This window comes from Ascaphus truei, chromosome 11 (assembly GCF_040206685.1).
Source record: "Ascaphus truei isolate aAscTru1 chromosome 11, aAscTru1.hap1, whole genome shotgun sequence".
Taxonomy (NCBI): domain Eukaryota; kingdom Metazoa; phylum Chordata; class Amphibia; order Anura; family Ascaphidae; genus Ascaphus; species Ascaphus truei.
This window is the reverse complement of record NC_134493.1, coordinates 16,025,755-16,051,604: the sequence shown is the minus strand read 5'-3', so window position 1 is coordinate 16,051,604 and position 25,850 is coordinate 16,025,755. Positions and strand designations below refer to the sequence as shown.

At 42.9% G+C, this 25,850-nt stretch overlaps 1 protein-coding gene across 9 annotated transcripts in view; it reads right to left on the bottom strand.

The window, feature by feature from the left end:
* RBFOX1 (RNA binding fox-1 homolog 1) overlaps window positions 1-25,850 on the bottom strand; it is a 658,912-nt gene that overhangs the window by 103,927 nt on the left and 529,135 nt on the right. For 7 of the 9 annotated variants that reach the window (XM_075565294.1, XM_075565297.1, XM_075565302.1 and 4 more), the window contains exon 8: window positions 24,542-24,604. The exons of the other annotated variants lie outside the window; for them this stretch is intronic. In XM_075565294.1, the coding sequence (XP_075421409.1) occupies window positions 24,542-24,604 (63 nt within the window). The remainder of the gene's footprint in view (window positions 1-24,541; window positions 24,605-25,850) is intronic. 9 annotated transcript variants of the gene reach the window in all.

Here is a 25,850-nt window from a genome sequence, read left to right as displayed (position 1 = left end):
AGCACCATGCCCAGCACCATGCCCAGCACCGTGCCCAGCACCATGCCCAGCACCATGCCCAGCACCATGCCCAGCACCATGCCCAGCACCATACCCAACACCGTGCCCAGCACCATGCCCAGCACCATGCCCAGCACCATACCAAGCACCATGGCCAGCAACATGCCCAACACTGTGCCCAGCACCGTGCCCAGCAACATACCCAGCACCATGCCCAGCACCATGCCCATCACCATGCCCAACACTGTGCCCAGCACCGTGCCCAGCAACCCTGTCCAGCACCATACCCAGCACCATGCCCAGCACCATGTCCAGCACCATGCCCAGTACTGTGTCCAGCACTGTATCCAGCACCATGTCCAGCACCATGTCCAGCACCATGCCCAGCACCATGCCCAGCACAATGCCCAACACCATGCCCAGCACCATGTCCAGCACTGTGTCCAGCACTGTGTCCAGCACCGTGCCCAGCACCATGCCCAGCACTATGCCCAGCATCATGCCCAGCAGCATGCCCAGCACCATGGCCAGCACCGAGTCCAGCACCATGCCCATCACCATGCCAGCACCATACCCAACACTGTGCCCAGCACCATGCCCAGCAACCCTGTCCAGCACCATGTCCAGCACCATACCAAGCACCATACTGTACCAAGTGCCATGCCTTACACCGTGTCCAACACTGGGCCCAGAAACCATGCCCAGCACCATGTCCAGCACCATACCAAGCACCATACTGTACCAAGTGCCATGCCCTGCACCGTGTCCAACACTGGGCCCAGAAACCATGCCCAGCACCATGCCCAGCACCGTGTCCAGCACCATACCAAGCACCATACCAAGCACCATGCCCAGCACCATGCCCAGCACCATGCCCAGCACCATGCCCAGCACAGTGCCCAGCACCGTGTCCAGCACCATGCCCAGCACCATGCCCAGCACCATACCCAACACTGTGCCCAGCATCATGCCCAGCAACCATGTCCAGCACCATAACAAGCACCATACTGTACCAAGTGCCATGCCCTGCACCGTGTCCAACACTGGGCCCAGAAACCATGCCCAGCACCATGCCCAGCACCGTGTCCAGCACCATGCCCAGCACCATGCCCAGCACCATACCCAGCACAGTGCCCAGCACCGTACCCAGCAACCATGCCCAGCACTGTGTCCAGCACTGTGCTCAGAAACCATGCCCAGCCCCATGCCCAGCACTGTGTCCAGCACCATGCCCAGCACTGTGTCCAGCACCATACCAAGCACCATACCAAGCACCATGCCCAGCACCATGCCCAGCAACATGCCCAACACTGTGCCCAGCACCATGCCCAGCACTGTGTCCAGCACCATACCAAGCACCATGCCCAGCACCATACTGTACCAAGCGCCATGCTCAGCACCATACTGTACCAAGCGCCATGCCCAGCACTGTGTCCAGCACCATGCCCAGCACCGTGTCCAGCACCATACCAAGCACCATACCAAGCACCATGCCCAGCACCATGCCCAGAAACATGCCCAACACTGTGCCCAGCACCATGCCCAGCACTGTGTCCAGCACCATACCAAGCACCATGCCCAGCTGTACCAAGCGCCATGCTCAGCACCATACTGTACCAAGCGCCATGCCCAGCACTATGCCCAGCACCGTGCCCAGCACCGTGCCCAGCACCATGCCCAGCACCGTGCCCAGCACCATGCCCAGCACCATGCCCAGCACCGTGTCCAGCACCATACCAAGCACCATGCCCATCAACATGCCCAACACTGTGCCCAGCACCGTGCCCAGCAACCCTGTCCAGCACCATGCCCAGCACCGTGCTAAGCACCATGCCCATCACCATGCCCATCACCATGCCCAGCAACATGCCCAACACTGTGCCCAGCACTGTGCCCAGCAACCCTGTCCAGCACCATACCCAGCACCATGCCCAACACCGTGCCCAGCACCATGTCAAGCACCATGCCCAGTACAGTGTCCAGCACTGTGTCCAGCACCATGTCCAGCACCGTGCCCAGCACTATGCCCAGCACTGTGTCCAGCAGCATGCCCAGCACCATGCCCAACACTGTGCCCAGCACCATGCCCAGCAACCCTGTCCAGCACCATGTCCATCACCATGCCCAGCACCATACTGTACCAAGCACCATGCCCTGCACAGTGTCAAACACTGGGCCCAGAAACCATGCCCAGCACAGTGTCCAGCACCATACCATGCACCATGCCCAGCACCATACCCAACACAGTGCCCAGCACCGTGCCCAGCAATCATGCCCAGCACTGTGTCCAGCACTGTGCTCAGAAACCATGCCCAGCACAGTGTCCAGCACCATACCAAGCTCCATGCCCAGCACCATACCCAGCACAGTGCCCAGCACCATGTCCAGCACCATGCCCATCACCATGCCCAGCACCATACTGTACCAAGCGCCATGCCCTGCACCGTGTCCAACACTGGGCCCAGAAACCATGCCCAGCACAGTGTCCAGCACCATACCAAGCACCATGCCCAGCACCATACCCAGCACAGTGCCCAGCACCGTACGCAGCACCATGCCCAGCACCGTGCACAGCACCGTGCCCAGCACCATGCCCAGCACCATGCCCAGCACCGTGTCCAGCACCATACCAAGCACCATGCCCATCAACATGCCCAACACTGTGCCCAGCACCATGCCCAGCAACCCTGTCCAGCACCATACCCAGCACCATGCCCAACACCGTGCCCAGCACCATGTCCAGCACCATGCCCAGCACTGTGTCCAGCACCATGTCCAGCACCGTGCCCAGCACTGTGTCCAGCACTGTGTCCAGCACCATGCCCAGCACCATGCCCAGCACCATGCCCAGCACTGTGTCCAGCACCATGCCCAGCACCATGCCCAGCACCATGCCCAACACTGTGCCCAGCACCATGCCCAGCAACCCTGTCCAGCACCATGCCCAGCACCATGCCCAACACTGTGCCCAGCACCATGCCCAGCAACCCTGTCCAGCACCATGCCCAGCACCATGCCCAACACTGTGCCCAGCACCATGCCCAGCAAACCTGTCCAGCACCATGTCCAGCACCATGCCCATCACCATGCCCAGCACCATACTGTACCAAGCGCCATGCCCTGCACCATACCCAATACCGTGTCCAACACTGGGCCAAGAAACCATGCCCAGCACAGTGTCCAGCACCATACCATGCACCATGCCCAGCACCATACCCAGCACAGTGCCCAGCACCGTGCCCAGCAACCATGCCCAGCACTGTGTCCAGCACTGTGCTCAGAAACTATGCCCAGCACCATGCCCAGCACTGTGTCCAGCACCATGCCCAGCACCGTGTCCAGCACCATACCAAGCACAATACCAAGCACCATGCCCATCACCATGCCAAGCAACATGCCCAACACTGTGCCCAGCACCATGCCCAGCACCATGCCCAGCCCCATACTGTACCAAGCTCCATGCTCAGCACCATACTGTACCAAGCACCATGCTCAGCCCCATACTGTACCAAGCTACATGCTCAGCACCATACTGTACCAAGCACCATGCTCAGCACCATACTGTACCAAGCACCATGCTCAGCACCATACTGTACCAAGCACCATGCTCAGCACCATACTGTACCAAGCGCCATGCCCAGCACCACACTGTACCAAGCACCATGCCCAGCACCATACTGTACCAAGCACCATGCCCAGCACCATACTGTACCAAGCACCATGCTCAGCACCATACTGTACCAAGTGCCATGCCCAGCACTGTGTCCAGCACTGTGCCCAGAAACCATGCGCAGCACCATACCAAGCTCAGCACTGTGCCCAGCACCATACCAAGCACCATGCCCAGCAACCAGCATCGTAGCTGCAAATATAGTAATTTAGTTGCAATGGTTTAAAAATAGTTTTTAAAGTGTTTCAGGAAATCAGTTATTCCCTTTATCTAATTAGATGTCATAGTCAGACCCTTGTAGAGTTTCTGACCCATATTATACATTTAAAAACATAATGGATGTATTTTGCAGACACTCTAAAACAGTGTTTCCAAACTCCTGTCCTCAAGAACCCCCAACAGGTCAGGTTTTAAAAAATCCCTGCTTCAGCAAAGGTAGTTCACTCAAAATGACTGAGCCACTGATTGAGCCACCAGTGCTCAACCAGGAATATCCTTAAAATCTAACCTGCTGGGGGTTCTTAAGGACTGGAGTTAGGAACCCCTGTTAACCTAAATAATGATCACAGAAAAGCTACATTTTTTCCCCTCGTTGTGCAAGCTGTGTAAAAGTAAATTGGAAAGCAACATCTGACATGTTATTATATCAGAATATTTTCATCTATCCATTATGCTAAATGAATATCTAAAATAAAAGATTTGTTCAATTTGCATGTTTTATGTGTTAACTAACACCTGCATTAAACATGTTTACTATCTTGCAAACATAATAAAATCCCCAATGTAGTTATACAATCTCTAAAACATTGCGTCAAGGCAGAGAAAGAAAAAAAAAAAAGCAGAAAATACTTCAGGGTTGTTAACTGCATATTAAAGTTTTAGTGCTATGGGATAGATGGAAGAGTGGCAGATGCAAAAACCAACAGGGGGGCAGATCCAACATCAAACCCATAAAAGTATACAAGCACTTTAATGGGCAATTATTCTTTTCATTTGTGCACTGGTTGAAATTTGCATGAGAATGCCATATGCCTGGAGAAAGGTGCGCCATCAAATGGATGAATGAATACATATTATGCATAGCACTGCGACCTCTGATCTGTTTCCATGCAGGGCCATCTCCTGCTAAAAGCTTTCCAAGTCATGTAGACCTAAAGATATTAATGCTGTATCTACAGTAGGTCAAATCAGTGTGGAGTTAATTTATGATAAGAAATTGGAGCTGTTGCCAACAAAACAAAAAAAAGATGCAAGAGAGCCAAATCCAAAACAAGATTCCCATTATTGTAGTGGTTTAGAGAGGACACCTATTGGGAAAATCTATCAGAAGAGCTGGACAATAAATTAGAAACAAAGTGGGATAATAGGTAACACGCTGTGGTGGGAGAAATAGAATAATTTGGATCATACTGACTGACAATTTCAGAAGCGAAAGAGAGTATTCTGCAGATGTTCTGCAAATGCGATGAATTTCAAGGTGTCAGACAAATATGTATAAGGATGAGAGAATAGTTTGATATTTGTCTTAAAGGGTGAACTTAAATAAATTAACAATGCAGCTCTGAACTTCAAAACCACTTCAGTCTTCTTTTCTTATATCCATTGTAAATACATCAGCGTCATTTAATTATAGAACATAGAAATGTATGTGGCCAGGTTTCCTGATGGGATCCCCATTGGTCCCCTTACCTCCGCGGGTGGTGCGGATGACGCTGGAGGTTGCGGTCAGACCACCGACAAGAGCAGGGAAGTTGCGCAGGGCGACCTAGTCGCCTGAGGCTCCCGGTGGCTCCCTTTGCAGGGCGCACCATCTTCAATGTGGCCGCGCATGCACAGTACAGTCACGAATGCGCAGTGCAGGTTAAAGTTGTGGCGGCCATCTTGGCACACCCCACACATGCGCAGAGCAGTCACACAGCGGCGGCCATTACAAGTACTCTGCCGGGGAACTACAACACCCAGCAGCCTCTGTGGCTGCTACACACATGGGCTGCAGCAGCAAATCGGGTGGCCAGATCCCCCTGCAACGTTGTGGATACATTTGGTGTGCTGAGGAGACCACGTCAGTCAGAGCTGGGACAAAGAGAGGGTAGGGTATGTGTGCAGGGTGTCTGAGACCCTCTTAGGCCCCAGCTAGGCCCTGATACCCCTAAGCTTGTGGCTGCTGCAGGGACAGGCCCAGTTGATTGGGACAATGCCCCTGTAGTGCCAACTGTGAGGGACACAGCCAGGAAGCGGCAAACTGGCAATACGGTGGTCTGGGACCAGATCACAATACAGAGAGAGACTATTACGGTGGGACCCTACAGCTGGATACCACCCCACGTGGAGGCGGGCTCGTCGCTGACAATGACGGCGTGGGACCGGACGGGCCCTTGTCTTCAGTCGGCACTTCCGGGTGCTGGAGCACCCGGCAGGTATCTTCAAGTGCACTAACAAATCTCACTTCAGTTGTGCGCAGCGCTGTCGCAAAAATTGGGTGGGTTGTCTCTTGTGGACACCAGGGTGGTTGGGTGCCAAGGGGCACCTCAGTACTTTGGGGTATATCCAAACAGGGTGTGGACACTATGTTGGAGGGCACTGTGGGGTTATGGCTGTGCGTGGCCTATGAAATGGATGTTATATTGTTGTTCCTTTTTCATATGCATGCAGTAAACTGTTATCTTTATCAGTGTGTGTATTATTGCATTGGGTCCTGTGACGGGGTTATCCAACATAGTTAGGATCCCGCACAGGTGGAGGTGCTGTCACCAAACGGATCAGGTACACCCCAGGCTCCCAACAGTGGAGGTTCAGGCCTCCTGGGAGTCACAGGTAATGCACAGGTAAACGCTCAGCACACCATCCGGCTAAGTGACACCATGCCCTTTTGGGAGCATTCCTGTCATATTGCTCCCTGAGATGTGGAGGGCGTGAGAGACATTCTACAAGAGATGGAGATGGTGGGGATTGTGATGGAATCCCGCAGCCCCTATGCTTCACCGATCGTGGTTGTGTGGAAGAAGAATGGGTCGGTCTGCCTGTGTGTGGATTATCGGACCCTGAACAACCGTACCATGCATGGCCAGTACACCCTTCCGCGGATTGAAGACATTTTCAACACGCTGATGGGAAGCAAGTGGTTCAGTGTACTGGACCTGAAATCTGGGTACTACCAGGTACCAATGAGTGCAGGAGACCAAGAAAAGATGGCATTCATATGTCCCCTTGGCTTCTACCAATTTACCCACATTCCGCAAGGCATTTGTGGTGCCACAGCAACATTGCAGCATTTGATGGAGAAGACCATCGGCGACATGCATCCACGGGAATGTTTAGTCTACCTGGACGATATCATCATCTTCGGCAAGAGTCTAGAAGAACACGAAGAACGGCTACTGAAAGTGCTGAATCGGCTGGACCAGAAAGGCTTGAAGCTGTCTCTGGACAAATGCCAGTTTTGCCGCACATTCGTGACCCACGTAGGACATATAGTGTCCGTGGATGGGATAGCTACCGACCCCGCCAAAGTTGAATCTGTGGTGAACTGGCCAAGACCAGAAAATGTCCTGGAGCTACATTCCTTCCTCGGATTCTGCGGATACTATCGCTGCTTTGTGGAGGGATATTCAAGTAAAGCGAAGTCCTCAATAATCTTCTCAAAATATACCCAGAGGACACAGGGCGGAAATCCATCTCTGCGCGACTACCGTTCGACGACAAGTGGACGACCACCTGTGAAAAGGCATTCATCAGCCTAAAGAAAAGCTTAACAGAAGCAGCCGTTCTCGCTTACGCCGATACCGAGCAGCCATACATCCTTCCTGTGAATGCGAGCTTCAGCGGCCGGTCCAGCTCCCTTTGCAGGGTGCCGCCATCTTCAATGTGGCAGTGCATGCGCAGTACAGTCGCGCATGCCAGTGCAGGTTTAGGTTGCGGCGGCCATCTTGGCACACCCCACGCATGCGCAGAGCAGTCACACAGCGGCGCCTATTACAACAAGTATTCCACACGGAATTACAACTCCCAGCAGCCTCTGGGGCTGCTAGACACATGGGCTGCAGCAGCAAACCACGCGGTTTGATCCCCCTGCAACTTAGTGGATACATTTGGCACGCTGAGGAGACAGTACCAGTCGGAGCTGGGACAAGGAGAGGGTAGGGTGTGTGTGCAGGATGTCTGTGACCCCTGCACTAGGCCGGAGACCCCCTTAAGCCCCAGCTAGGCCCCAACTTCCCAAAGCTTGTGGCTGCTGCAGGGACAGGCCTAGTTGATAGGGACCCTGCCCCTGTAGTCCCAAGTGTGAGGGACACAGCCAGGACACGGCGGCGAACTGGCAATTCAGTGTTCTGGGACCAGATCACCATACAGAGAGAGACTATTACAGTGGGACCCTCCAGCTGGATACCATGCCACGTGGAGGCAGAATCATCGCTGACGACGATGGCGGCGTGGGACCTGACAAGCCCTTGTCTTCAGTTGGTGCTACCGGCTGCTGGAGCACCCGGCAGGTATCTACAAGTGCACCAACAAATCACACTTTAGTTGTGGGCAGCGCTGTCGCACACATTGGGTGGGGTAACTCATGGATACCAGAGTGGTTGGGTGCCATGGGGCACCTCAGTACTTTGGGGTATATCCCATCAAGGTGTGGACACTGTGTTGGAGGGCACTGTGCGGTTACGGCCGGGTGTGGCCTACTTGGTGTGAGTGTTATATTGTTATTCCTTTTACATATGCATGCAGTAAACTGTTATCTTTATCAGTGTGTGTATTATTGCATTGGGTCCTGTGAAAGGGTTGTCCAACATAGTAGGGATCCCGCAGAGATGGAGGCGCTGCCACCAGACAGATCAGGCACACCCAAGTCTTCCAGCAGTGGAGGTTCAGGCCTCCTGTGTGCGACAGGTAACGCACCACACACACAACGCAGCCGTTATATCTCCCATATGTGGGAGAAAGTGCGCTACATGTATATAGCAGTTGGGGGAAAATATGTATTATTTGCAGATTGTGTAACTTTTTATTGGAATCCAATAGGTGCTCATTTATAACCTAAACATATACAGGGACTCACATTGAAATGAGTGACAAGTGAGATTTCATCGTACTGTACTGTACTTGTAAACAACATTTTTTAAACTGCCAACACACTTTAGATATATGGAAATGAGTATATGTTTATCTATAACTGTAGACTATCATCTAAACCAATTACATTTCAGGTTTATTGGTCAATGAAATATGTGTTCAATATAATTAAACCAATATTTTTACCCTAGCATAGAAATGTGAACACATTTTCCAGAATGTTGTTCCGGGACCGGATAAATCTGCAATTTGGGCTTATATTTTATATTGCTTTCTGCAGTTTCTACAGGATATTCTCATTTAAAATGCATTGAAGAGAAAAAAAAACAAAAAAAAATTCTAATTAATGAACAAGTCTAATCACCATTCCCCACATGGAAGAGTAATTTTTCACTGTTCATTTTTTCAGTGTAATCTCAAAACTGACATAACAGAAAAGCAATGAGCAATAAATCTACTCCCATTTGTTTCTTTATTATTCATATTCCAGTGAAATACAGCTGCTTGTTGCTGCAGTCTATTACAACATGCAAAAGCGTTGATAAAAAATGTTATGAAAGGCAAGATGTGTTTCTTCACAACTCAGTGTTACATTCATTTTGCAAAAAGACAATAAATGACTTGTGGATTGTCCCTCAGCTTGCTTCACGCTGGGCGATTAGTGATTAATTACCTTCCTGCAAATTGACATGGCACAAGGAAATTGACACAGCCCTGATTAATTAACTTTTTATGTGAGATAGTTATTTACAAAACATTGCGCACTGTAATTGAATCCCTTTACACAAAGTCACGGTAGAAAGGTTTTAGTCAAACACAGATTAGTCCAAATTCCAGTGTTAATCTTGCCTGGCAATTGTTCCTTTTGCTGTGAAGTTAAGAAGAAATATAAACATTTTTGTTAGAATCTATGTACTGTAGTAAGCATCTCATAATGCACCGTCTAGCAAAGGCACCAAGTGGTTTTATGTAGCAATATTTATATTCTTTACAGGTATGTTGTTCTCCGTGGAAGGTCAAGGATGTGACCCTGACTGCACAATATCAATACTTATAATTACACCCAAGTAGAGGGATTGTTTGCAGGTTGTGATACATTTTATTAGCCCTACATAAAGAATTACACATCGTTGTTGTACGTGTACTTTTGAGACCACATAGGTAGCAACCTTTGTACCTCAGTGCCATGTAGAACAGCATCTCTGCATATTTTTATGTTGGTACAATAATGTGTATCCTGCAACCTGCAAAGAATTCAGATTTGTCTACGACATGGATAAAATGGGGTTTATTTAATAAAGTCTCTCAGTTGGAAAACTGGGCAAACCAGTGAAAAACACACTACCATATTTATATTAAAAAGAAGGCATGTCACTGTACAGGAATTGGATTTTTCCCTACGATAAAACTGGTGCAAATCTTTTTCACTGGTTTAGCCTCAGGTTTTGTGAGATTAGTACTATAAATACCCTCTGATTGCCTGTATTTTACTGTAAAAATACAGTGGCATTATGTTTAATTTGCTAATAATTAAGCTACAACAAAAAAAATAAAGGGTTTGATGCATCAAAGCCTCCCAGTTTCACAAATGGTAGACAAAGCCTTACTAGTTTTACTAGTTTCCTTGTTCTATCCATGATGGAAGAGCTACTTTCCCACTCATTAGTTGTATATCACAAAGAAATATTCTACTGATACTTAAAACCCACTCATGCAAAGTTTGAGCCAACCCTGCACTAATAGAAAAATGTGCACATTAAGCAGATTTCTAAATTCACATAAAAGGTCAAGGACATCCGCTTCTACAAAAATGTCATTGGTTCCAGGCTCCAAACACTGGCAGGTACAGATTCCAATTAGCATGTCACACAAAGGAGAAGACGCCACGAAGTCAAAGGACCCGTAATCACACACGCACCTTTATGTAACCATAAATCAAAGCACATACCCTAGCAGAAAAAAAAATCAATCTCCGCAAGCATTCTGCCATCTATGTATGAAGTGATACAAAGGCACTTGTAAAATGTATTGATCGGTGTGTGATTTGGGGTGTTATAGAAAGGTTATATACATATTGTATACAAATGGGATGTACACATTTTGCATCTGGACCAGTATTTTAACCTTCAATTTTGTCCAAAAACCTTAACAGGTCTGCCCTAGAGAAAACCCTTCTAACGATCAATTGAAATGAAAAACCCAGTCCACACATTTCTTGTGTTAAATGCACACTCACGCGGGAAGAAAAACATACTGGTGGAATACTGCAGCTTGATACATAATGTTTCCCATATGAAAGGAAAACAAGTTCATTGTTGCATATGTATGCAAGCTCGTTGGGCACATTGACTTAATTAACAAGTACTGCATAAAAAGTTCCATTATACGACCCGAATAAAAATGGAAATCAATAGACAGCTTATGGTTTCCAAAAAAAGATCTAATAGGGCAGGTACTGTAGCTTTTTTTTAACTGAAGAGGATAAAGGCACTCAAACATCCAACTGCTATTTGGCAATATCCCTCCTCTCTGTAGTGTTCTACAGTTCAAGTGCCTCTTGTAGCTCTTTAATCCTTTAGAACTGACAAGGCAATGAGTACTGATCTTTTTCCCTCCGACATGTTGCTGTGTTTCGTCCCATCCCCAAGGCTCCCCAATAGCATTACACATGTTTCAGAGAAGCTTGCTAAACAGTAAAAATGTTTGCTTGAAATAAACTCTTTCTACTTTTAAATATTAGCAACATACTGTCGCAATCATTCAAGTAACCTCAATTTACATTGCATCTGCAACCATTAAACTGTTATTTAAACTATACCAAAACTAAGGGTAAAGTAATTTAATTATCCTGAGAAAATCTCTCTCTCTCCCTCTCCCTCTCCCTCTCCCTACATTTGCAAATATGCAAGTTAACTAGTTCTTTTACTTTAATGTTTATGTTGCAACTGGGGTTTAGATGTTAGGTGTCAACTGACAGAGGTTATACAAAAAATGAATTTTTAAATTGCATTATCACACATGGTATGCTCTCTTGTTGGGGGTCTTTATGGTTTTATTTTAAAATGGCGAATACAAATTCAATTTGTTACTTGTATTGCGTTTGAATTTACAATGTAGAACCCATTTGATGATTGAATATTTATAAGGAACCTTTTCCTACTCATATCTAGTTTTTGCCTGTGTGGCATAAAATAAATTAGGTCTTAAACTGCTACTGGCAGGAGCAGTTTAATTAAAATCTTGATTTGGACTCGTGATCATTGTATAATTTACTTTTTGACTTTCTCTTTATAGGTAAAGCAACTGATAGTTCACTGCCAGGGGCAGATGTCTGTTAATTCTTGTAATGTTCTTTATATTAGTACAGTATATTACCTAGTCCTTTGAAAATCGTCCATTGTTCTATGTAAACTGACCATTTCCCTTACGTGACTTTTCTGACAGGTCTCGACGATATAAAGAGAGGGAAGTTAGTTCAAAGGGAGGGGAAGTAAGTACAAGAGGTAGGGAGTGTTATAATAAAAAAAAGATTTCAGACAGGACAGAGAGAAGAGCAGAGGAGGCACGTTTGTACATAGGGATTAAATGATAGCAGAAGACATAAGAAGGAATAGAGGATTGAAGTGCCTTGAAGGATAATGCTGTTAGTAATTCCTTAAGGCACCATACCTAGACCTAAAAATGATGAATACAAGTTATTGGTTATCACACTATCTCTATCTCTATTTCATACATACAAAAGTTGAATTTAAATTAGATTTTAAAATGATCCTTTCGCAGATATATTTCCTATAAAAAATACTGCGAACACAGCAGAATGTACTGCACCTATTCAGTATTGGGGTATGGCCAAAACTGAATGAATTGGCATTTGATGAAGAAGCCGCTCCTGACTCACTTGGACTGAATCTCTTATGGGCTCTTCCACACAGGTGATAAACTGGTCAGTTTTAGTCCCCTCTCCTTCTACAGTAAAATTGTTGCATTACTAACTTTATGTGACCACAAATCAATTGGAATGAACCTGTTTTAAACAGAAATAAGTAGAAATGCAGAATACTGTAAGTGCAATATTTAATGGGCAGAACTATGTATTAACTGTATTTCACTCAGTGGATCCAGATTACTTTCACAAGACATACCGTACCGTATAAAGGCCACATGCCATACATTTTTATTTTATGATATAATTTACTCACTCCCCTCCTAACAGAATTGTTCATGAATGTTTGGAGTTCTTTTCAAGGTACTGTTACAGTATGTCATTTGTCACAATCACACACCAGACAGAAAATACTGTAGAAATAGCAAGTAGTATGAAAGGCTTAACTTCTAATATAGCTAAGGTGACTAATGGTATGGGTTACAACTCATTTTTTTTTTAATGCATGGCAGAGTGCTAATTAAAATAAGAAATAAAATGTGTTTCAGTAAGTGTATGCTATATAAATATATATCAGTCTGTATACTGACAAATTTTAGGTTAGGAGGTAAAAAAATCAGCCATTGAAATGGTTACATGAAATTATATTCCACTTCTGCACAGACCTAAGCAAACTATGTCAAAACCTCTCATAGAATATATATATAGAGATATATTTATATACAGTATGTGTGTATATATATATAATCAAAGGCTCCTTACCAGGCAGACCATAGAATCCAGAGAATCCAAAGTACACGAAGCAAGGAAGAGACAGCACACTTGGTATGATCTGCCTGGTAAGGAGCCTTTGATTATACTTGTCTATATGGGACTAGCACCTGTCTTCATCTTTATTTGTGTGCCATCTGCTCTGTTACACTATATATATATATATTAATTCAGAGTTAAATATAAGAGAAGTCCCTATTGTACAGATTCTCCCTCAGATCAGAGGACTGGGAGTATAGTCTTGATATTAGGGTCACCTCCTTGCAGCAAGTGTCTTGATGGGCGCTCTGCTCGCCCACAAACAAAACCCAACTGGATCTCCAGGAAATGTGAACAGAAAGACACACAGTGCCCCAGAGGTGAGTATCAAAAATAATATATTAAAACACACATAACGTGTATCAAAAACGTACAATTAAAATTAATAAAATACGCTCCACACTGCGTTCCGATATGAGTGGGTCCGTAGATTGAATACAGCAAGGACCTTGTGCACCGGGTCCCTCAACCAAAACTCGCAACTCGAGGAGGAGCAGGAGTATGTACGCGTTGCAGCGCGTGTTGCAATGTTTGTGATGCTGTAAGAAGTGAGATATGTTATGACGTGACGACGATACCTCAACGTGTTTTGCATGTATACCGTGCTTCATCAGGGAGTTACATTACAGAGATGGGCTCACTGATTTATACCATTGAGGAAGAAGGCATGAGTTCAGAGTGTGTGAAGGATTCTCAGAGGGTAAATACTAGCTGTCTTTCAAACCTCAATCTGGTTACCTACAACTGCTGGACTCCCTCCAGTGAAGCAGAACTGCAAGAACTGGAAGATTATTTTCAAAAGAATAAATGGAATATACAGTAGCTGGCTTTTGTGAAATTAGAACAAAAGTGGGGGGCCTCGTTGATCTCAAATGCAGACACCTATTATGTTATTGAGGTATATAAAATGGCAGAATTAGGGGTGTAGGCTTAATAATTGACAAGAAATGGAAAATCAACATACAGGCATACCCCGCATTAACATACGCAATGGGACCGGAGCATGTATGTAAAGTGAAAATGTACTTAAAGTGAAGCACTCCCTTTTTCCCACTTATCGATGCATGTACTGTACTGCAATCGTCATATACGTGCATAACGGATGTAAATAACGCATTTGTAACAGGCTCTATAGTCTCCCTTCTTGCGTACACCTTCGGTACAGGTAGGGAACTGGTACTGATGTTCAGGACGTGCTGACAGGCGCATGCGTGAGCTGGCATTTGCCTATTGGGCGATATGTCCTTACTCGCGAGTGTACCTAAAGTGAGTGTCCTTAATCCGCAGTATGCCTGTAGTGGAGTATGAACGCTTTTAAGAAAGAACAGCCGAGATCAGCATTCAGTTGACAAAAAGATAAAAGCTACAGATGATCCAACTGTATGCCCCAACATCAAGTCACATAGATCATTAAGTGGAATAATTCTACCAATTTAACAACAAAGAAAAATGTCACTTCAAGATGATTATGGAAGATGTCAGTACAACAATTAGAGTTAAGCTGAAACAGGAAGCATCAGTTGTTAAGTACAGTTATAGCAACAGGAATGAACACTGAGAAAGATTGGTAGAATTTGGAAATTGTGAATGTGAAGAAAACTTATTAAAAAGCAAACCAAAAAATTGACATCAAGAACCTAAAATAAACAGCAGGAGATTTCAATTAGAGCTGAAATAACTTTTAGTTTGCTCAAGATTCCTTGGGATACTTTAACAAACAACTATGAAAAATTGGAGGAAACCGTAACACATAATAGGGTAAAAACTATCAGATGAGACAAAGCAGTAACTGAGCAAACAACCAGAAATAAAGCAATTCCAGGACTCAAGAACAACTATTTAACATACAGAGCTGTGTAAGAAAATCTGCAAATGAGTACAGTAACTGCAGAAGTGAGACTATTGTATTGTTATATGATTAAGAAGACCATAGAAGATAACAACAGTTTAAAGAGAATGCAGTAGTGACATGATTGGGAATAAGCAAATCATCACACTCAAAGAAGATGATGGATATCATATCTTAAATTCGGTTGCAAACTTTTACAAGAAATTGTAAAATAACACAGGGAAATATAAAACAGATGGAGGGAGAATAATCCACCAATAACATACAATGCTTTCTTCAAGAAGAAGAGGCAACAGTAATAAAATCCATAACGAAATGAAGACCCTCAGAGGGAGATGGAATAACAACTGTAATCTTGAAAGAAACTGGGGAAGAAGTAGAAAAAAATCCTTGCAAAACTCTTTACATGCTGCTTGAAGAATAAGAAAATGTCAAAACAATGGAGCAATTTCATGATTATCGTGATCCATAAAAAAGGAGACAATGAAGACCTAAATACTGAAATAACAATGTCTTCTTCCAATCACTTACAATATTTTTACAAACATACTCATAATTCAACTGCAAGAGACCCTGGATTTTTTCCCCCAGCCTTCAGAACAAACTAGATTTTGCAGTAGAAAGAGCACAATGACCAAGTTATACATGAAGTTTTTCTTTAAGAAATTAATATGATTTATCACTCATTTTAGGATTCAACTATTACAAAAATTACAAAAATTAAAAATAATTTGATTCTCTCCAATACTCAGTCATTTAAATGAATTAAGAGGTAAAAAGATGTAAGAAGCATACATTGTTATGTTATGCTATTGTTATACATTGTAAGGAAGATTTTTGAAAATGCCCCATTAACCATTTATGGTACGTGAAGATACAAGCCAGGCAAAGGATTAACATGGGTTTTCAACCAGGGCCATGTCACAAACGCTTTTAATAACAACAAACAACACAAAGGAATCTAAATCAACAATAAATACGTGGGTGACTGTCTTGGCAGACAGCATCGTTATTTTTGACACAAACCCTGAAGACCTCCAGCAATATATCAGAGAACTCGACGAAGCAAGTAAGAAGGTGGGCCTCCGTGTGAATCTCAGCAATACCAAAGTGACGTTCAACAAATGTGTGAATTCTACAAAGATTGAAATAAATGGAATAGTAGAAGAAATGAAAAACTATGTCTAGCTTAGCCAGCAAGTATCAATGGTTGGAACCTTTTCAATGACATCAATAGGAGAATGACTATTGAGTGGATTTGGAAGCGAATAAGACAAGATTTAAAGGGAATCTTCCACTGTGCCTTGGACCTTAAAAGATCAGCCAAAGGTTTCAGACAACTCAAAGAGCTGTGGAGAGCTGTATGCTGCATGTTATCACTAGAAGAAAAAAATGAGTGGGTTCAGAAGCAAACAAAAGTCTGAAATATCATCGCAAAGGTGAAGAAATTAAAATAATATATCCCAAGAAGAAATGACCATCATTTGACAAATATAGTACTCAACTGATTTCCAGGGGATATCAAAAGATTGACACAACAACCAAACTTAAGAATGGAGGATACAATTAGGAAAATGTGTTGAAGCAATGTGGAAAAGAGAAGCTTGCAACTGCAGTACAGTACCTGGAAGATCATTGGGGAGTTTTTCATCTAACAGTGGATCCCCCCGGGCTGAAAATTATGATGATATATTTACATATATGTAGTCTTGGAGAGGATCACTCAGGTGTGGTCACTGAGCATGCTTATGAAGCAGCAGCTCTTTCAGTAGCACTGTTAGGGGCACCAACTGGTACCTACACCTACAGTGAGTTGGGCAGGGGTGGCAAAGATCCACAGAAAAAAATGAAGAACTGTATAAAAGGGGTTTTTATTAAAGTCCAAATCAAATCATCCCTGCATTTATTATACAGTCTACTGTTGTTTGCCAAGGGTACTGTCCTGAAAGGATGTTAGACAGAAGAGGTGATGGATTATGTCTATGTTTGAATTAGGGATGCCTAACTATTAAGGGGAGGCAGAGTCTATTCTCAGGTCTATCTACTCACTGGTACTCTGGATGTACAGTGGGTACACAATAGGTATACTGTATGTACAGATTGAAGTACATACAAATACCAACAGATGCAACTTCTATATACATATGTATACACATGCTGTATCTTGTATAACTGTAACAAAATATTTAAATATTAATAAGGACTCAATAGATTGAACAAACTAAAAAAATCACAAACAATTGGTTATTAGATTAGTGCCTACCTTATGCTTGTAATAAATCAGTGTCATTTAAAATAATTAATTGAGGTAAATAGTGACACTTAATGATTCTCTGCATGATTTATTTTCCTAAAGTTGCAAAGGAAATAGTCAGTGATGGCTTTAGCTTCACAATTTATAAATCTCTTCAGTGCCAGAGAAGCTTGCAATGGAAAGGTGGTAAAAAAACTGATTATGGATAGAAGCTACTGTAGGGATGTTCTTGTAGGAAAAATACTGTCTCTTTCATTTAGTCTCTATACGGAATGCTTTGCTCACAGCTGCAAAATGAAGACAAAATCTATGCAAATTAATTGTATCAGATTTATCAACAGTAAAGCTACCATTGCATTCATAATTGGATTTCTTTGTTGAATATGGTGTCGATTTTTGCACTGGTTTTACCCTAGATTCATAGCTGGTAAATAGACCCAATAATATCTGTGAGATCAATGGGTACCGCACATACCAAAAAGCAGAAATGAGGAACTACCTGGACACATGCATTGTGGGGTTGGCTATCGGAGCTCTTGCTGTGGAAATAAGGAATTTTCCCTCTATTCTTACTTAGTTTTACAGGTTGAAATCCCTCGCTTCATGGTTTCTGTGCTATTACTCACAAATAAATACATTATTGATCAAATTATTGATTATTAGAGATCAAGGCCCAACAATTTCTAAGCACACTTCATCCATAAAACCTTCTCTGGAGTTGGAAGACCCCTTACAGCTAATTGACTTGAATGGGCTGTAAGGTGCCTGCTAGCACAAGAAGGTATCTTATGGGAAAAAAAAACTGCTTAGTAAATGTAAAATCTACGATGTCAGCACAGTACAAACTTAATGATACTTATACAGTTAGTTACAAGGCAATTTCAATTGTAGCTGGGAGATGCTGTAGATATACGGGAACCAGGGCTTGTGTATTCCCATTAAAATCAACGACCACTATATTTATCCCTCAGTGTTATAAAAATATACTGATTCCCAAAACAGTGGAAGGGTCATTTTTGCTGTACACAAATCTGCTGTTAAAAGTGATGGGAACTGGTATATTTTAATAACTTTGGATACTTAATACATGCGTTTTAAAAGAACGGAGAAATCCTCTTTTCTGTATATCTACAATATCTTCTAGGATGAAAGAGGTAGAATAGTGCCATGCCATTTCTGGGCAATGCATTTCCTTAAAGACGTGGTCCCACTACGTTTGTCATAAAACTGGGGCGTTGAAAGGGAATATTGAAAAGCAAAACTACATTTTTTTTTCTTTTCTTTTTTATTGCTGTTATTTTATTTTTAAACATTTCTAAGTCAGATAAAGTTAACTGTTGCACGGCCATTACCCTCCCTCCATCTTCATAATCACAAGTAACTAAACTAATGAACAATCCTTGTTCAAGATACAATGAATAAAGGAAGAAATATACAGGATTTCAAGGATACTAAATCGCTTCACAACCGAGCTGACTGGATACTGAGACATACTGTAATAAAATGAGTTCCTTGGGACAATGAAGGAATGATGCTGTTTTCATGATAGGGATGTCAGAGCAAGACTGAAACTTCTTCATTTCTGATCCTTATCACTCTTTTTCTATTTTTTTATACAGAGCAGGAACAGCAGTTCCTATATCAGTGCTCAGAGTAAGAACATTTATTTTTAAACCATATATTGATGTGTAACAACATCTGGTAAGTCTGGACACATTAATATAGTCTTGCAGGTAATAATCAAGATTGGTACTATAGTCATACAGACGAGACCACGAGTATTCTAAAGCTTGCCTTAAACTAGCCCGGTTACATTCTGGGTATGTGCTGGGTGTAACCTGGCTAGTTTAAGGCAAGTTTAAGGCATTTCTGCATTGACTAATGATCCATAGAATTAACACATCAGGGGTCCCTGGCAGTCCCATTCAGTTAGACCCCCGCTATTAATCTGATGGGCCATTAATCAATGCAGAAATGCTGGGTCTAGTTTAAGGCAAGTTTAAGGCACGTATCCAGCATGTACCTGGGTGTACCTGGGTCTTTTTGGCGATTGCCACTGGTTTGTGTTAGAATAACTGGGGTCACTACAGTATTATGCTCCAGAAGAAAAGCTCATAGAGGATGCCTGTAAACCCACAAATGCGCACAAGCTATGTGAAATGCGTTAATGGTTCCTGCATTTTTTAGCATCTTGCTGATGGCCAAGTAAATACTTTTATTGTAATCCAGCCTTGGTCATTTTTTCTCGGGCAGTGCACCGCTTTACTCCCGCCCCCATGGGAATTCTTCTGTTACCTATTTTTTTTTTTTTCATGGTATATTACTGTGTTATAGGCAGCAGTAATAGTTGAATCTTCATGGACTTTGCATTAACATTTTATTTCTATTATATGAAACTACAGGGAAAAGGGAGACCAAAAAGCGCACCAGCACAAACGGAGCAGGAAGAACCCAGGACAAAAAATGATTAAAAGGGCACTTTAATGTGATTGTCACATTAAAGTGCCCTTTTAATAATTTTTTGTCCTGGGTTCTTCCTGCTCCGTTTGTGCTGGTGCGCTTTTTGGTCTCCCTTTTCCCTGTATTGCATTGAGTAGCTGCACAGCCTGCCTGCCTGCCCTACCAGGATGTGAGTACTTGTATATTTTTCAGGGGAACCTGCCAATGAGACTGATGGTGAGTGGGTTGCACCACACACCACCTGTCTTCAGGAGGATAGTTAGTACCCATTATATGACACAATAGGTACTATATCAATTGTTAGTACCCTGGTACAGTGGTCTGGCTTATTATCATTTTGAGATATACCTGCATTTGAGCGCTTCAGCTATTTTCCATATTATTATATGAAACTACAGGGTATCTTAATACTATGCCCCTACAATATATAGTTTTCTTTACAGTCATTTGCATGTCATTTCCCAGAATCCCTTGCTGCAGTGGAAGTGCTGTATGCTGGGTGATAATGGGGAAAGGCGGGGTTGCAGACCTGCCTAAGACATGCAGATGAGCATACAGTTGTATTTGCATATTTGCTTTCCTGTGGAGGGTTTTTGTCACTTTTTTTACTCACCATAACTTAACTCAGTATTATGGTATAGCCTATCCCATAGCCTCTTATGCATATCCAGTTAAAATCAACCCCACACTGATGAGACCCATCAAGGTCGAAACAGCTGTCTGTGGGTGGTTTTCTGGGTATGCACCTTAACCCTGGCTGTGCTCAAAGCTGTGACCATGCATCAAGCTTAAGCCTATAGGGAACCATGTTAAAAATTGTTTTTGAGGCAAAAAGTGACACTGTGTGCTCATTTGCATGTCATTTCCCAGAATCCCTTGCTGCAGTGGAAGTGCTGTATGCTGGGTGATAATGGGGAAAGGCGGGGTTGCAGACCTGCCTAAAACATGCAGATGAGCATACAGTTGTATTTGCATATTTGCTTTCCTGTGGAGGGTTTTTGTCACTTTTTTTACTCACCATAACTTAACTCAGTATTAATATATATATATATATATATATATATATGGAAAAGGGGAAAACACAGGCGCAAACTGTTAACTAAACAATAAAATATGAGCATGGATAGACTGGGGATATATTAGAGTCCTTGATTTCTCTGAAACAAAATAGAAAAGAGACGAAATATGGTGAAGTACGTTTTGTAATGGTCAATGCGCAAAGGTAGATCACTACTTACAAAGTAGCAGAAGTATAAAAGCATATAGGATATAAAATCCTTTCTGTCGTGCTGCCTGGAGTGATGTTTTGCTTCCTCTCCAAGTGGAACGCCAAGATTCTCTGTGGTGGGTTTCCTCCGCCTGCAGCTGCCCTCCTGAGCTCCCTGGTTCCTTCTCTGATGTCGCGAGATTGTACTGCTGACGTCACTCGGCCGAGATTACAGCCGTAACTCGGGGATAAAGTTCAAGGGATGCACAGATATTAAGGGAATTATGCTAAATGTAAATTCTAGATAGGGCATGCTAAGAAATATTCAAAGCCTCCGCCCTACTCATTTCGTCCTGTAGCTAGGACTTCTGGGAAGTGCCCAGATGAAGTCCTAGCATCCCCTATCTACATTTAGCATACTTCCCTTAATATCTGTGCATCCCTTGGACTTTATCCCTGAGTTACGGATGTAATCTCGGCCGAGTGACGTCAGCAGTACAATCTCGCGACATCAGAAGAGGAACCAGGGAGCTCAGGAGGGCAGCTGCAGGCGGAGGAAACCCACCACAGAGAATCTTGGTGTTCCACGTGTAGAGGAAGCAAAACATCAATCCAGGCAGCAGGACGGAGAGGATTTTATATCCTATATTTATCCCAAGGGCAGTACTAAGGACTCTGGGTCATCCCTTGAGTTTGGAGATTTCACCAGCAACAAAGGAAAGGGTTCTTTACAGTAAGGGCAGTTACAATGTGGAATTCATTAGATTTATTAAAAAAAGGTTGGACATCTTTTTTTAGAAAGGAAAGGAATATACCAAATAAGTAAACATGGGAAGGATGTTGATGGAAGAATAAACAGGCGACTTACAAATAACATGGGGATAAATTGGGGGAATCCTTGATGGAGCATTATTTACTTTATGAGTGCTTGTAGACAGCAGGCTTAGCCAAATGTCATGCAGTAGCTGCAAAGGCAAACAAGATCTTATATTCCATTAAACAGCCAATGGATGGAAGCGAAGTAAACATAATTATGTCCCTTTAAAAAGCATTAGTAAAACCACCCCTTGAATATGGAGTACAATTTTGGGCACCACTCCTTTGAAAAGACATTAAGGAATTAGAGAGAGTGCAGAGAAGAGCCACCAAATGAATAAAGGGGATGGACAATTTAATTTATGTGGAGAGGCTAGCTAAATTAGATTTATTTAGATTGAAAAGAGGCGTCTAAGGGAGGATATGATAACTATATACAAATATATTCTGACAGCACAGAGAGCTTTCAAAAAAACTATTCATCCCACGGGCAGTACTAAGAACTTGGGGCCATCACTTTAGGTTGGAGGAAAGGAGATTTCACCAGCAACAGGAAAGGGTTATTTACAGCAAGGGCAGTTAAAATGTCGAATTCATTACCCATGGACTAACGGCAGATACAATAGATTTGTTAAAAATAAGGTTGGACATCTTTTTAGAAAGGAAAGGTATCCAGGGTGATACCAAATAAGTATACATGGGAAGAATGTTGATCCAGGGAGTAATCTGATTGCCAGATCCTAGTGTCAGGAAGGAATTTATTTTTCCTCTAATGAGATATCGTTGGATGATATTTCACTGGGGTTTTTTGTTTGCCTTCCTCTGGATCAATAAGTAAGTATAGATATAGGATAAAGTAGTATACTGTAGGTTGAACTTGATGGACGCATGTCTTTTTTCAACCTCATCTACTGTGTAACTATGTTTTCTCAAACAAAACTCCCATTGCTTTCAAAGTTGTCTTTTTTAATTGATGAATGTGATACATTGTTTTCTTTGCAGCTTTGCTGTTGAGAGACTCTGGGGTAGATCCTCAGATGTCCGTTAAATACTAAACAACATGTATCTGTTAACGTATCGTTAAGTGCTAACGGGAATGTTCAAAGCTTAGTAAGGATGTGTTAATTGCTGCTCTCAGCCATGTCAAGTCCTTGTGTTATTATAACAGACATTAGTGCTAATGATATGTAAAAGAGGTGTTACTTCTAACAATTTATATCACCATTACAATTAACGCAGGGATGTAATGTTACACTAGTTAGCTCATATCAAAAGATGGCATTACTCACATCCACACCCTGAAATAGGTCTTTTACAGGGTCTGTCTTCTCTTTTTTTACTTTCATTAAGCAGCTAGTCAGGGACCTGATACAAGTAACGCCACCTTTGGATAAGACAGGCTTAACCCCATGTTATTTGATGCGAACACAAGGCAGTGCTAACTTCACATGGCATTAAACATATGCTAATGAGATAACTAACGACTGTTGTTGTTGCCTGTATTTAGCTTTGTGGCGACCCACACAGGATCTACCTGAGGTTACTTCTGAGGATCTGCCCCTTAATTCATTACAGTGTAATCAAGGCAATTTGGCATAACTGCATGTAAGCTCCCAATGAAGTCACTGGTAGTTGCAGTGGGGTAATGGTTGACCGTCACTATCGCATTTGAATGAATAATCCCCTTAGGCTCATATTCAATATGCTGTAAAACTGCTTCCCCGTGCTGGAGAAGATTTCAGTCACATTCATTTGAATAGAGCAGATCTCTTCGTCCGCACAGGGATACTACTTCATGGCATATTGAACAATGGCCTAGGACACAAACTCTCATTTATTTCTATTTTCGCTTTAATTATCTCCCTGGCTAGTTCGGCTAAAAAACTGAAGGAATCCTGTTAGAGATACGGGAAGCAGAGTGCTACACTGAAGAAATGGATTGTGAAACAATCATGAATCAAATATCAACAAAAATACCGTATGAAAGCATGAGCAGCGTGTGAAATATTGTCCATTAAATATGTATCTTGGAGACACTATAGAGAATCAATGTTGTCTGAAAGACTGACATGTACAAATGCCTCATCAACGTACTGTACAGTATGCCTGCCTGTTCTCTGGTTAGTAGGATCCCAGGGTAACATGGGTTATCGTTATGATGTCTGTTTGACACAAAGCAAAGCATTCTCCCCTGACTGCTCATCTGTCTTGTATGAGGAGATTCAACCGATTTAAGGTATTTTATAGAATACTGGGAATTGCTATAATGTTATTGACTACTTTGTGAGAGAGATACATGGTCAATAAAATGTATGTAATAAAGGCATCCTTATAAACGAATTCATGATTTGTTAATACAATATAATTTTCGTTTGTTTTTTTGTGTAGTATTATGTATTGCGCAGCACAGTATAATTACTAATACTTGATAAAAACAGGGGCACATTTTTGTAACTGCTAAGATCTCCACTGACACTGTAAACATTTCCGTACAGCAGCAATATCCTTTGAGCAATGCATACCTGAATCAGAGCATCCGTGGAAGCACATCCATGGTCCCCCGAACTCCAGGGAACACCCCTTTCCTGTCCAGGTAAAAAAGTATTTACAATGTTTCTAGGCTTTTAAAAGAACTGTAAACTTAGCCACGATGTGACCAATAGAAAGTAGTGATGTCACCCGCCGCCCCCCCTCCCCCCCATGATGACATTACTGCTTGCTATTGGCCACAGATGGGAATCCTAAACATGCAAAGATTCGGCGATCAGAAAACTAGGGTGCCGGCACTTTGGTTTTGGTCGCCGGATCACCAATAGAAAGCATTTATGTCATCCCCCCATTGACGCTGCTGCTTTTTTTTGGCCACAGGAGTCCTCAACATGTAGCCATTTAGCTATCAGGAAACAAGGTGCCTGTTTTTTGGGGGATCATGGATCAGCTCCATGGGACACCCAGTTTGGGTAATGTAAAAAAAAACAATTGCGAGTAGCACCCATTGTTGCTTTAAGTAACATTTTAATTTCAAACATGCACGTCCAATTTCTTTTTTGCTTACATACTGTCTTACAAAATAACTGTCTTACAAAATTAAATTAAATATATTATTTAAATAAAAAAACAAGTAGATATACTGTATAGTGTAGTGTACAGATATACATTATTCAGGTATACACATGCTGTAATGATTTGCGACAGTAAATTTTTTTTACTTGCAGAAATAAATGTAAAACATTCATGAAATGTAAATTGTAGCTTCTATATCAATTCAGTATTTAAATCAGTACATAATCTAGCTTTTTTTCATTTTGTTTAAAGGGTTGGGTACCATAAGAATGAATAGAAAATGGCCAAGCACTACTTTTACCTTCAGTTTACAGAAAACTGTCACATAGAGTATTAATCGCCATAAAGTACAATGGATTTAAATATGCCCGATATCATGTTGCACAGCAGAGTTTGGATATAAGACTCTGCCAAGCCAAATATTGTTCACCTTCCAACATGACCATGAGAGCACATTTCCTTATTAGAACAATATGTTGAAACTTTTCACTGTGACAGTAGGCTGCAAATATATTACAGACAGATGTAGCAGCACTCGCTGTCCCCAGCACCACGGATGAACTAACAAAAGTCCCTCCAACAGTGTCTGCCATGATTGTGCTGCGGGATGGTCCATGCTTCTAGATGGGACCCCCGCTACATTTATTCTTCAGTGTAGTCACTACTGCACTTTACGAAGACGTTAAGTCTTGCTACATTGCTAAATGTATATACACACAAATGTGTAGATATATATATATACACATTTTTTAATATATATATATATAT